Source organism: Schistocerca gregaria, chromosome 1 (genome assembly GCF_023897955.1).
Source record: "Schistocerca gregaria isolate iqSchGreg1 chromosome 1, iqSchGreg1.2, whole genome shotgun sequence".
NCBI lineage: Eukaryota > Metazoa > Arthropoda > Insecta > Orthoptera > Acrididae > Schistocerca > Schistocerca gregaria.
The window spans coordinates 831432853-831445899 of NC_064920.1; the positions used below are offsets into that span (position 1 = coordinate 831432853).

The window sequence follows — 13047 nt, forward strand, 5'->3', positions numbered from 1 at the left end:
TTACCAACTGACCTGCCTACACTGTGAAGCTTTCTATGTGGGAATGACCAGCAACAAACTGTCCATTCGCATGAATGGACACAGGCAGACAGTGTTTGTTGGTAATGAGGATCACCCTGTGGCTAAACATACCTTGGTGCACGGCCAGCACATCTTGGCACAGTGTTACACCGTCAGAGTTATCTGGATACTTCCCACTAACACCAACCTGTCAGAACTTCGGAGATGGGAACTTGCCCTTCAGTATATCCTCTCTTCTCGATATCTGCCAGGCCTCAACCTCCACTAATTTCAAGTTGCCGCCTTACCTGTCTTTCAACAACTTTTTTGCCTCTGTTCTTCCGCCTCAACTGACATCTCTGCCCAAACTCTTTGCCTTTACAAATGTGTGTGCGCGTGTGCGTGCGTGTGTGGGCGCGCGCATACCTATCCTTTTTTTCCCCTAAGGTAAGTCTTTCCACTCTCAGGATTGGAATGACTCCTTACCCTCTCCCTTAAAACCCACATCCTTTCATCTTTCTCTCTCCTTCCCTCCTTCCTGACGAAGCAACCGCCGGTTGTGAAAGCTTGAATTTTGTGTGTGTGTTTGTGTCTATCGACCTGCCAGCGCTTTTGTTTGGTAAGTCACATCATCTTTGTTTTTTTATATATATAATTGTAAAGGAATCTTGAGGATGACTATATATATGGAATGGGTGCATTGTATGCAATGGGGATCCCAAAAATATGTGGATTTGTAGAAAGTATTTACTTTATTGTTTTCCAAATGCAGCCTCAATCTTCTATAAGTACTCTCCATTAGTGTTAATGCATTTGTCCAAATGTTGATACAGTGTTGGAAGTACCTGTTAAATTCACCCTTTTTTTATACCTGCTGGCACCTTCATGAAATTGCATTTTATGTCTTCATCATCGGCAAAATGCTTCCCTTAAACTCTTTTTCATCCTCGAGAGCAGGAAGAAAACCGAGGGTGCTAAATATGACAAATAGGGTGTGTGAATCAAGGTAATCATCTATGTCGAGACCAAAAACTGACTCGTGCAGAGAGCTGTATGCACAAGAGTGTTGTTATGTGGGAACTACTCACCAGAATTCCACAAAGCCACATGTTTTTGTGTCAAACTCCATTGTAGCCTTTTCACAACCTCCAAATAGAATTGTTGGTCTACTGACCTGTTTTGAGGAACAAATTCTGAGTGGATTGTCTTTGAATGTGTCCTACATTTCACGACATGCTTGAATGTGATGTTCCCTTTGATTCCTGCTGAGAAGTCTTGGTAAGAACTTTGATGCCACTCTTCACATCCCCAAATCAATGGTCAAAATTCTCTGAATTGAGCTCCAGGACAACCTGGATAAGTCCTGGTGTTGGTTGATTGTCCTGCCTTGATCATGTCATGCATTTTGCCCATGTTGCATTTACTTCAAGCAGTTGGAGGGCGACCAGAATGGGGCTGATCTTCAATGGCCATTTCTCTCTTTTTAAACTGAAAAATCTATTCATACACTCGAATTTTACTAAAAGCATGCTCTTTTGTTAGCTGTTTGTATCACAACAGCAGTGTATGCTGCATTGTTGTAAGTAAAAACAAACCCTACTGTAATTTGACTTTTTGTTTTGTATAATGACTAAACTTTTGTATACCTCATTGTGTCAAAAGCAACAAGCACGGGAATAAAAGTTACAGAAAGTTCTGAAACAGAATTCTGAGGTAATGAAATAGATAGTAACTGTGTAGTGTTGGTATCCTGCACCTTCCCCATGGGATGGGAGGAGGGGTACCCTTGCCCCTTCTCCACAGGAAACTGAGAAGTGGAGCAAAATTATGAAAATGGTGTCACACTGAATCTGAAGTTCCCACAGTCACAAGTGTCGCACTCCATACTATTGTTCTATTGCTGCATGGATTACATATGTTACTTCTGAGGCAGAGTTCCCCAAATGAAAATGAACTCTGTGAGATAAGCAGTGAGCTCATCTACATCTTTACTATTTGCTCATCCATATCAGCAACATTTCTGGTTTTGCGTCAGTTTTTCCCACTTCAACACTGGAGGCTGTTGTAACCACTGAACAGTTGTGAATATTACTAATAATGCTTACAAAAAATTGATGTTATGAGTCAGGGTTTTTCTGCTTTTTATTTTACATGACATTGGTATTTTACAGCTATGTTAATCACTTACATTTCTTTTTCAGACCATCACAATTCCTTGAAGGATTACATACCTGACAAGTAGTCATGTTCTTTTATGCAAAGCTGCTAGGAAATACATGTATGCCTTACAGTGTGTTAGATGTATGCTTTGTATTATTAGTACATAAACATCATTTTTCATATGCCTATATCTGTAGTACTTTAATAAACCAAAATCATGTATAGATAATGTTTTATGTTTAACATTAGCAGTTTTTAATGTGAGAGACTGTTGCAATATTTTATCCTCCAGTCTTTTATTTTCCACTAACAGTACAGTCAGAATGTACCTCACTATTTGTTCTGACAAAAATGTCTCTGTCAACAATTCTGAGCATTAGACACCCACTGTCCTCAGTAACTGCTGTAGGGGACATATCACCTCACAAGTCACTTCTTATAAGTCGTAAATATTGTATGACTTGTTCTGGATTCAGTATTTGTAGTTCCACTACTTCTTTTTGTATGTTTACTAGTGAAGAGATTACTAGATTGGGCTTGCGTTCTAGTTTGATGATTAATGATGTTAACTGGATCAGATTTCTGTACAGCCAATTGTTGTGTCCTTCAGTCTGTGCTGTTGGTGTAGCCCTTAACCTATATAGCTTTTCCATTTCCTAAGATTATTCCTTTATTGGATGTTAGAGTAAGTACTGTTTACTTGAAACAGTTTGTCACTTTCATAGTTACTGTGGCCTTAGACTTGAGCAATTCTCTCTGCTCTCCTTCTATGTCTACAGGGTGTTCTACACAAAACTGGTACACCTCACATCAGAGATACAAGTAACAAAGAACTGACTAAAATGAATAGATAACAGTAAAGTTTTTTTTAAAAAAATCTAGTTACTTGAGTTTGAGTACTTTCTTCCATTTGTAGCTGTTCACACTGATAATTTATTCTGTCACTCTTTATAGAACTAGTCAATAATTCAAATATTTAACAAGAAAACAAAAACCGTTTGACAATATTTCAAAAATACTTTGCATTTCTGTTGTGAAGTACAACAAATAACTTTGATATTTCAGCAAACTGGATAGTAGATATGAAACTTCCAGGCAGAGTAAAACTGTGTGCCAGACCGAGACTCGAACTCGAGATCTTTGCCTTTCACGGGCAAGTGCCCTAGAGCACTTGCCTGTGTAAGGCAAAGGTCCCGAGTTTGAGTCTCGGTCTGGCACACAGTTTTAATCTTCCAGGAAGTTTCATATCAGTGCACACTCTGCTGCAGAGTGAACATGTCAGTCTGGGGTCTCTATTTCACCTTTTGCACAGCACGGCCTTTACCACTGCACTGTGAGCAGATACAGACCAGAATAACTTTAACGTAAGACAACACTTCTTCCTGTTGCTTCATCTTGTGGCGTTGTCAGTTTGTGCAGATAGTGAGACTTGGTCTCTGTAGTGACCGGTTTTATGTCAGATAGCGTGTGTACAAAGAAATATTCTCCAAATTAACAGTTAAAGATTTATCAGTTATGTAATTTAACCGTTCCTCATTTTACCATGAAAATACAGTAATTCAAAATATGAAGAGTGCTATAAATACAAGGTGTGTCTGAAAAGTTTGATGATTTGTCCCAGAAAATAAACGAAACAAGAATTACAAGCAAAATAACTTTATTGGCCTTCAAAGTAATAGCTATTAGCTACAAAGCACCTTTGATATTGGTTGTAAAGCTGTTGGAAACTGACGGGAAATGCTTCTTGTGGAATCGCTTGCAGGGCCTTGGTCATGTGTTGTTGGATAGCTGGTATGTCTATGAATTTTTGTGAATAGCAGTGCTCACACTGTCTTTGCTTATCTTCAACCCTTCTGCTCTCATTTTCAAAGACATTTGACAGTCATCTACAAGCATCCATCACACTTGTGTCATTGCAAAACTGGAGCAGTGTGTTAACATGAAGTTTTTTTTTTTTTTTTTGGGGGGGGGGGGGGGGGGGCTTAACCACTGTATAATAAATGCAGGTGCAAAAGAGAATAGGATCTCATGAATTGTTCCATTTCAGTCTGCTAACAGCGATGAGCTTGCATTCCTGATCAAGACATTGTCACCTCCAAATACACAATGTATACAGAGTGAGAATCAGAAATAGCATTAAAACGAAGTAACACTGTCCTCCTGCTCTTGTAGTAATTTAAATTAAGCTATTTGTCATAACCCAACTATCATCTGTGATTAAAAAACATGTTTTAAGTAATTTTCCACAAGATCTCATGGATTACCCTTGCTGTTTGCCTAATGTTACTGCACTTTTAACTAAACTACTTACCCACAGTAGTTTAATGTGGTCTATTTTGTTCCAACATAATCTCAGAAACCCTTAGAAAAGTGGAACTCTTGTCTCACAGACCATAATTGTTTTTCCGCTGCTTGTGGTAATGTAATCTATCATGATTCAGCCCAAGCATTCCCTCAGAAAATTCTGTTTAGAACAAATGCAGTGAACAAGTGTGGTATTAACTCTGCAGGTACCAACTATCTGTGCCTTGCCAGCTAAAGACTTCGTGCTTTTGTGAATTTGAATGAATACATACGAGAGTATAGATAAGACTTCTGTAAGTTCACAGTCAGCCAAATAAATGTGTGTGCTGCAAATTGATTCTCTCCTCAGTTCCTATTGTTGCTGCTAAAGAAGATTTGGCAGCTGATGTAATTGTCATTGGCTACACAAAATGAATGAAACATGTCATCTTGAATTAAGAGAATGCTGTGACAGCTTACCAACATTTAACATTTGTTAGAGGAGAAATGTACGACTTCATTTTTAATTCCAAAAGTGTGAACTCACTGAAGCTTGTTGTCCAGCACATGTAACAGCAAATTTATGATTGATACCAAGAGGATAGGGGAATTTCGTACTCTTTTAACTCTTGTACCAGATACTTTTTGTTCCTTCACTGTTATAATAATGTGATGTATAGGTATGCTGATAGTCTTTTTCTCACTGGATACCGGAGATGAAATTTCTCGCATGTTTTCTAATTTGTATTATGGCAAGCAACTGATATAATTCAAATTAATGACTAGGTTAAATGGTTAGGGCTTGATCTTTGCAACACATTGCACACATGTCAGGCGCCACAGCCCTGTGGTTCCTGTTACTGTGATTTCTTAGCATAGCCCAATGTGTTCAGTGCATTAAAGTGTAACAGCAAATCTAATGCAGCATTCATAATATGTTCCTTTCAACTTATTAACTGCTGACACAAAAGTCTCATAAATTGTTGTGTGTGATAGCTTTCATCATTTTTAATTAGTGTAACTTAGTGTTGCGATGTTCTGTTATACTTGTAGTATGTAACATAAAATACCGAAAAAGTAAGACATGTGGTGTAATATACTACACAGTGATATACTGTTTATGTCCATACAGTGCATGTTTGTAGATGTAATCCACCCATAAAGCTGTGCAACACATTAACTGTAGTGAGAAGAAGAGGGAGAAGAAAAGTTTCACAAACTAAATTGAATAATGTTGAACTAAGAGTGAGCAAGGAGTTGTTTGCACCTGTACCAACCATCATTGTGTTATTCCTGTTACTAATTATTTATGAGGTATTGCTGAGTATTGTCTGTATCTTCAGCTGTTATATAGCAGATGCTTCAATTCCATCACGGTCTGCTATGCCTGCTAGAAATAAAGTATGAAGAAATGCATTTAGGCACATACTTTGGCACAGCAAGTAGTTTTCGTCAGCCGTGGGTAAAAATAGCTTTCTCAAGTAATTATTAGCTGTTTTAACGTTTGCTCTTATAGTGTCCGGGAAAACAAATGTGAAACTTAGAAGAGTGAAATCATGTATGGTGAGTCCGCATCTGCTATAAGAACAATCTTGAAATAAAGGACCAGTGTTTACAAAACACCTTTTTCACCAATTAGTTGTAGTAACCACATCATGTGCCGTCTTGTAGTATTCTTAACTTATATGTCTATGGTGACATACTGAACTGTTTACAACGGAGTATACTTATGACAACCGTTACTTACAGATGAGAATGAGGCCACAACTTCCTTCTTGATGCAGTTATCGACATGGGACAAAGAAGAATTGGATGAGAAGCTAGCAAATCGTGTTCAAGTTTCTAAGAGGGCAGTTGCGAAAGTGATCCAGGCCTTTGATCGACTCATGCAACGCAATGAAAAAATCACATTGGCTCTTAAAGGCGAACTTGATGGAGGTTATTGGAATCTTCTCCCATCTTGTGATCAGTGTATGCTTGCTTTTTTTTCATTTTTAGTTTCTATACTTTAAATGCTTTATTTTTGATCACTGTTAATATTATTTACTGCACATAACAGTAGTAAAATTGTGTAATAGCTTATGAGTTTGTAAAACATGTGCACAACTCTGTAGTTTGTCAAGGAAGTAGTGCTGGATAAATTAAGTTGGAATCAGTAATATGTCACTTGGTGCACATAATGATTTTGATTGTAACAAATGGAATAGATAAATAGGTGCAAAAACATCTTTTTTTAAGTGCTTCAATATTAAATACAGAGCAAGAAGCTGGAGACAAGTGTGTGTTTGTGGACTCGAGATAGTCAAAGTTTTAATATCATTAGATGAATAAATTTCATTATATTTATCTTCAGCAGAAGATGCTTTCTTAGCAGTTACGATAATCTCTGTATATTAGTACTTTCACTTGATTTGCTTTCCTTTTAAAAACTACAATTTATCTCGTAGCTTCTGGGTATTGGGGTATGAAGATTTACATTGGGCCATAGAGATTGAAATTAAAATGTCCAAATAGTTCTCCAGAGCTAAAATAATAATCAGCCAATAATGCTTTGGATGGCGTCGCCAAGATAACACTAATATTAACCACACATTGGGTCAATCCAAAACACAAACTATGTGCATGATACACGACAAGAACCTTGTTGCCTGTGTAGTATTTTATCCTCTGTTCATTATATATTATGTACTTACTTTATTCTGTTGCTTACAGCGATCATTTGCAATTCCACTGAATATAGATTAAGAAATAGTACACTGAAGACTTAGAACTGAAAATGGAAATTGATGATTAAATGTGTGTTATCAATTTGAGCCTGACCCTTGTGCTCTGTGCTGAAATTTTCAGCTTTGCCAATGTTGTCTCACCTTCTTTGCCTTAATCAATGCCATTAAGTCTGAGTGAAAGTATTAATGATCACTTACTATTCAATCCACCCTCTTTTCACTTGATCGGTAATAAAATTTCTGCAAAATATAAATTGATAAAAAAATTTGTTTTTATTTTAATTTATTTGTTCTACTGACTTTGACTAAATAAACGAAACTATTTGACTTATGTGACAAGTGCTCCATGCAGAGTTAGAATATTGTATCAGCAGAAATTTTTTTGATGGCGGTTGTGGTGGTATAACAGGTAGAGCACTAGACAATGGCCATGGGGCCTCCAGGATGGCCCCAGGACCACTCAGGCTGCTATTACATTGAGTGTTGGTGAGCTTTCCTAGTGGCGAAAGATGGCCAGGGCAATGGGCTTACCACCCTCCCCCTCCTAGTACCATGGCAGTTGAAATGGTGTTCTGTACATGCTGGAAAAATTTTGTTAGTTTAACTCTGGCAAGAAAAACTGAGATGATGGACTTTGTTTCTATCAGAATTAGTCACCTTGTAACTGCAATTTAACCTCATTAAATTCGGTGAACAAATCTGTTAGATAAGCTGTGTGTGTGTGTGTTTTCCCCTTGATAAAATTTTCTTTCCAACTTGTATTTTTAGGATCCAGAGACTGTTTTTAAGTCTCAAAAAGTGAGATAAATCTTGTGAAGCATAGCCTTTTGACAGCTGTACTTCAGTATGAAGGACTAACCAATCAAAGTTATTGTCTTTTTCTTCGCATAACTATGTAAATAAACTAGAATTCAATGCAGTGCTTAGAAATTTGTGTACATGAAAAATTGAAAAGGTTGCTGCACTCAACCATTTGGTTTGGCAACTAAATGGTTTTTGATGAATGACGCTGTGTCTTATAAACACCTCAGGTACATTTTGTTTTAAATGGCTCATAAATCTATGATAGCTCCCAAACATTACAGGTGCTCCATCTGCTGCCACTGATAATATATTTGATAGAGGCATCACATTTCCTATTCAATGATCTTCCAAAGTATTAATTATTGAATCACCTTTAGTGTTGTTGTTGCACCTCTCATGCAGAGCAGTTTTTCATGGATTTCTGGGTCCATAACAAAATGTACATATGCCAATCATTATGCTTTATTACCAGGTAATGTCGTCGTGTCCAGTTACATGGAGAACTAAATTACTTGCAAGGAACTACACATGATGCTTTCAATATCGTAACTCAATAGCATAACTTCTGTATCACAATTCATATCAATACATGGTGGAGGGTACTCTGTACCACTATTAGTCATTCCCTTTGGTGTTCCACTCGCAAAGAGAGCAAGGGAAAAAGACTGTCTGTATGCTGCTGTATGAGCCCTAATATCTCGTATCTTATATTAATGGTCCTTATGCAAAATGTTTGTTGGCATCAGTAGGATCGTTTGGCGGTCACTATCAAGTGCCTGTTCTCTAAATTTTGTCAACAGTGTTCCTTCAAAATGAATGTTGCCTTCCCATTTGCGTTCCCAAAGCACCTCTGTAACACTTGCGTGTTATTCAAACCTACACGTAACAAATCTAGCTGCCCCTTTCCGAATTGCTTTGATAAGTGTTCCTTTAATCCATCCTGGTGCAGGTCCCAAACACTTGATCAGTACTCAAGAATAGGTTGCACTAGCATTTGATATGTAGTCTCCTTCACAGATGAACCACACTTTCCTAAAATTTTCCCAAGAAACCAAAGTCGACCATTTGGCTTCCCTATCACAATCCTCACATGCTTGTTCCATTTCATATCGCTTTGTAATGCTACACCTAGGTATTTAAATAATGTGACTGTGTTAAGCAGGACAATACTAACGCTGTATCTGAACATTATGGGCTTGATTTTCATACTCATCCACATAAACTTACATTTTCCTAAATTTAAAGCTAACTGCCATTGATCGCACCTACTAGGAATTTTGTCCAAGTCATTTTGTATCATCCTACAGTCAATCATCATCCCAATCTTCCCGTACACAAAAGCATCATTATCTAACAGTTGTAGATAGCTGCCCGACCTGTCTGCCAGATCATTTATGTACTTGGCAAATAGTAGAGTCCTTGTGACGATACCCTTGTCCATGACGAACACTCACCATCAAGGACAAGGTACTGGGTCTTAGACTATTCGCATATCTGGGAACCTATTCTGTATGCTTGTACCTTCATTAAAAGTCTGCAGTGGTGTACTGTGCCAAATGATTTTCGGAAATCTAGAAATGTGGACTCTGCCTGTTGTCTTTAATCCGTAGTTCGCATTATATCATGTGAGAAAAGAGCAAGCTTAGTTTCATGTGAATGGTATTTTTTAAAGCTGTGCTGATTCACGGACATAAATTTGTGTGTCTGCTCTTTTACCCTGCGTACATCCAAGAGTCACCTGCACTTTTTTTCCAGTTCCTTGGTACTTTGGACTGGGCGAGAGATTCACGGTAAATGCAGGCTAAGTAAGGGATCAGTGTTGTAGAGTACTCCTTGTAAATCAATTGGGATTTCACTTATTTCTTTTCATTTCTTTTATTTGTTTCTCGAGGCCAGAGATCCTTCGTACTACCACATAGTCGAAAGCACAGTACTCACAATACTAATTAAATATCTATTCTTCACACGTTTCTAAGATACTGATCTCTGTTGACACTCACATGCCAACTTTGAATGTATCTGATCCACGCAACATTGTTTCTATCTTACTGCTCTCTTTTGATAATTAGCATCTTAAATTATCTTTGTTGTGATTGGAACCCTACTTTTGTGCTTGTTTCTTTGCTACAAACAAGCGACATTGTAATATCATCTGTTGTGTGTGCAAAAGAAAGGTAGGTCTACTGTTGACATGTCATTAGTATTATTTGTTACCTGCCTGAAATTCATCCGAAATTAAATACTGTGCTTGGTCTTACAAATGGTTATTTTTATAGAGAATGCAAATAACAATTTAATGATTTTGTAGCTAGCTGGATGAGACCTCTTGCATATAAATCTCATTTCACAATATTGAAGATGTTTTGTATTATCTAAAAAGTACATGTAGACAGGTACAATGTATTCACAAAACTTTATTGGCAATACCTATTCTCTGTTATCTCAACCAGGTGTAAATCTACGTTGCCCTTTAAGTATAGATTGTAGGATTTCAGTTTTTGTTGAACAGTTTGAAGCTTAACTTTACCAATGACACATATTTGGACAACGGTTCTGTAATCTGAACTTTGATCCTTACTTTCCTTACTCTTGTTGATGTACAAGGGAATATTTGCATAGGCACAATGGCAGAAGGGCCGAGCCCTACTATGCATATAATGCTTTTTGAATACTTTTCCATAATATCAACGGCCTGATCTAATTGATTTTGAGAGATATAACTTGTGTGTCTTGTTGATAGGCTGCTATGACTATTTTTTATTGTCACCAAAAAATATTTTATTTCCATGAATAAATTTTGAGCAATCGATTTTTGTGCTTATATTTTGGCATCTCTGCCTGGATCACATGTAGTGTTGCCAGTCATGTAATGTAATTCCTTGGTTGCCTGTTTTACTTACTTTTTCAGTGTAGGTTTGAAACCTGTGTGTTACATGCAACATTCTCTTGGCTGTGTTGTGTGGATTGCAGGAAGGGTTGGCATTCACAATAAATGGGTGAAGTAAATCAGCCAGTGATATGCAATGTGAAGTTACCTGAAAATCCTTAGTTCAGGGTACTGTTCTGCTTTGAATGAATTTGCTTGGTGAAATATATCAAGAATTAGGTCTGAAAAAAATGAGCACTGTCACATACTAAAAAAACACGTTAATGTTAATGTGCAATTCCAGCAATCAGAGTGAAAACTTAATTGCACATTCACATAACGGTGATGTTTTACATTTGATAGTTGAGGAAAAGCCTGAACTTATATTGCAGAGGCAGTTAGAAATCTTTAATAACAATTTTGTCATGGATTACACGTGGAGAGGCTAGACCCCAATTAAGAGTAAATGAAAGCATTGTCTGTTTTGATCATTTATTATTCCACTAAGTATTTGAATGTCTGATATGGTCATCTTCAGTTGGTAATTAACAAAAATTACATTAGTCTCTCAGTTACAGAGGAGCAAGAATGACATTTGATAGCAGCAAGCTTAATGGCTGGCTGATTATGTTTTACCACTAGAGGGAAAAATTGCATTTGTGCTACATGTTAATAATGACTGCATGTACTTGCCACTGTATGTGTGTCACTGTGTTTCACTTCTTGTCATAAATTAACAAACAATGGAGCTGATCTTCCTTGGTACACAAAACGGGTCAGAACTCTGTTGTAGAAACAACGAAACAAACATGCCAAATATTAACAGACACAAAAAGATTGGCGTTCTATTATAGAAGCTCGAAATTTAGCACGGACTTCAATGCGAGATGCTTATAACAGTTTCCACAAAAAGCTGTCTCAAGACCCGGCAGAAAATCCAAAGAGATTCTGGTCATATGTGAAGTATGTTAGCTGTAAGGAAGAATCAGTGCCTTCTCTGCACAATAGCAATGGAGATACTATTGAAGACAGTGCTGCCAAAGCAGAGTTACTAAACACAGCCTTCAGAAACACCTTCACAAAAGATGACGAAGTAAATATTCCAGAATTCGAATCAAGAACAGCTGCCAACATGAGTAACATAGAAGTAAATATCCTCGGAGCAGTGAAACTACTTAAATCACTTAATAAAAACAAGTCTTCTGATCCAGGCTGTATACCAATTAGGTTCCTTTCAGAGTATGCTGATGTATTAGTTCCACACTTAACAATCATATACAACTGTTTGCTCGATGAAAGATCTGTACCCAAAGACTGGAAAGTAGCACAGGTCACATCAATATTCTAGGAAGGTAGTAGGAGTAATCCACTTAATTACAGGCCCATATCATTAACACTAATATGCAGCAGGAATCTGGAACCTATATTGTGTTCGAACATTCTGAATTACCACGAAGAAAATGGTCTGTTGGCACACAGTCAACATAGGTTTAGAAAAGATCATTCTTGGAAAACACAACTAGCTCCTTACTCGCATGAAGTGTTGAGTGCTATTGAAAAGGGATTTCAGATAGATTCCATATTTCTGGATTTCTGGAAGGCTTTTGACACTGTACCAAGCAAGCAGCTTGTAGTGAAATTGTGTGCTTATGGAATATAGTCTGTTATGTGACTGGATTTTTGACTTCCTGTCAGAGGGGTCACAGTTTGTAGTAATTGATGGAAAGTCATAGAGTAAAACAGAAGTGATTTCTGGCATTCGCCAAGGTAGTGTTATAGACCATTTGCTGTTCATTTATAAATGATTTGGGAGACAATCTGAACAGCAGTCTTAGGTTGTTTGCAGATGATGCTGTCGATTATTGACTAATAAAGTCATGAGAAGACCAAAAAAAAAATCGAAACAAATTGCAAAACGATTTAGAAAAGATATCAGAGTGGTGCGAAAATTTGCAGTTGACCCTGAATAACAAAAAGTGTGAGGTCATCCACATGAGTGCTTAAAAGGAATCCCTTAAACTTCAGCTACACGATAAATCGGTTAAATCTAGAGGCTGTAAATTCAACTAAATACGTAGGAATTACAATTACGAACAACTGGAAGGAACAGATAGAAAATGTTTTGGTGAAGGCTAACCAAAGACTGCGTTTTATTGGCAGGACACTTAGAAAATGTAACAGATCTACTAAGGAGACTGCCTACACGAG

At 37.3% G+C, this 13047-nt stretch overlaps 1 protein-coding gene across 5 annotated transcripts in view; it reads left to right on the forward strand.

Moving 5' to 3' along the window:
• Window positions 1-13047, forward strand: part of LOC126272043 (E3 ubiquitin-protein ligase Bre1) — a 263497-nt gene that overhangs the window by 15198 nt on the left and 235252 nt on the right. For 3 of the 5 annotated variants that reach the window (XM_049974561.1, XM_049974569.1, XM_049974584.1), the window contains exon 4: window positions 6193-6414. In XM_049974561.1, the coding sequence (XP_049830518.1) occupies window positions 6193-6414 (222 nt within the window). The remainder of the gene's footprint in view (window positions 1-6192; window positions 6415-13047) is intronic. The other 2 variants (XM_049974576.1, XM_049974593.1) reach the window with 1 other exon arrangement.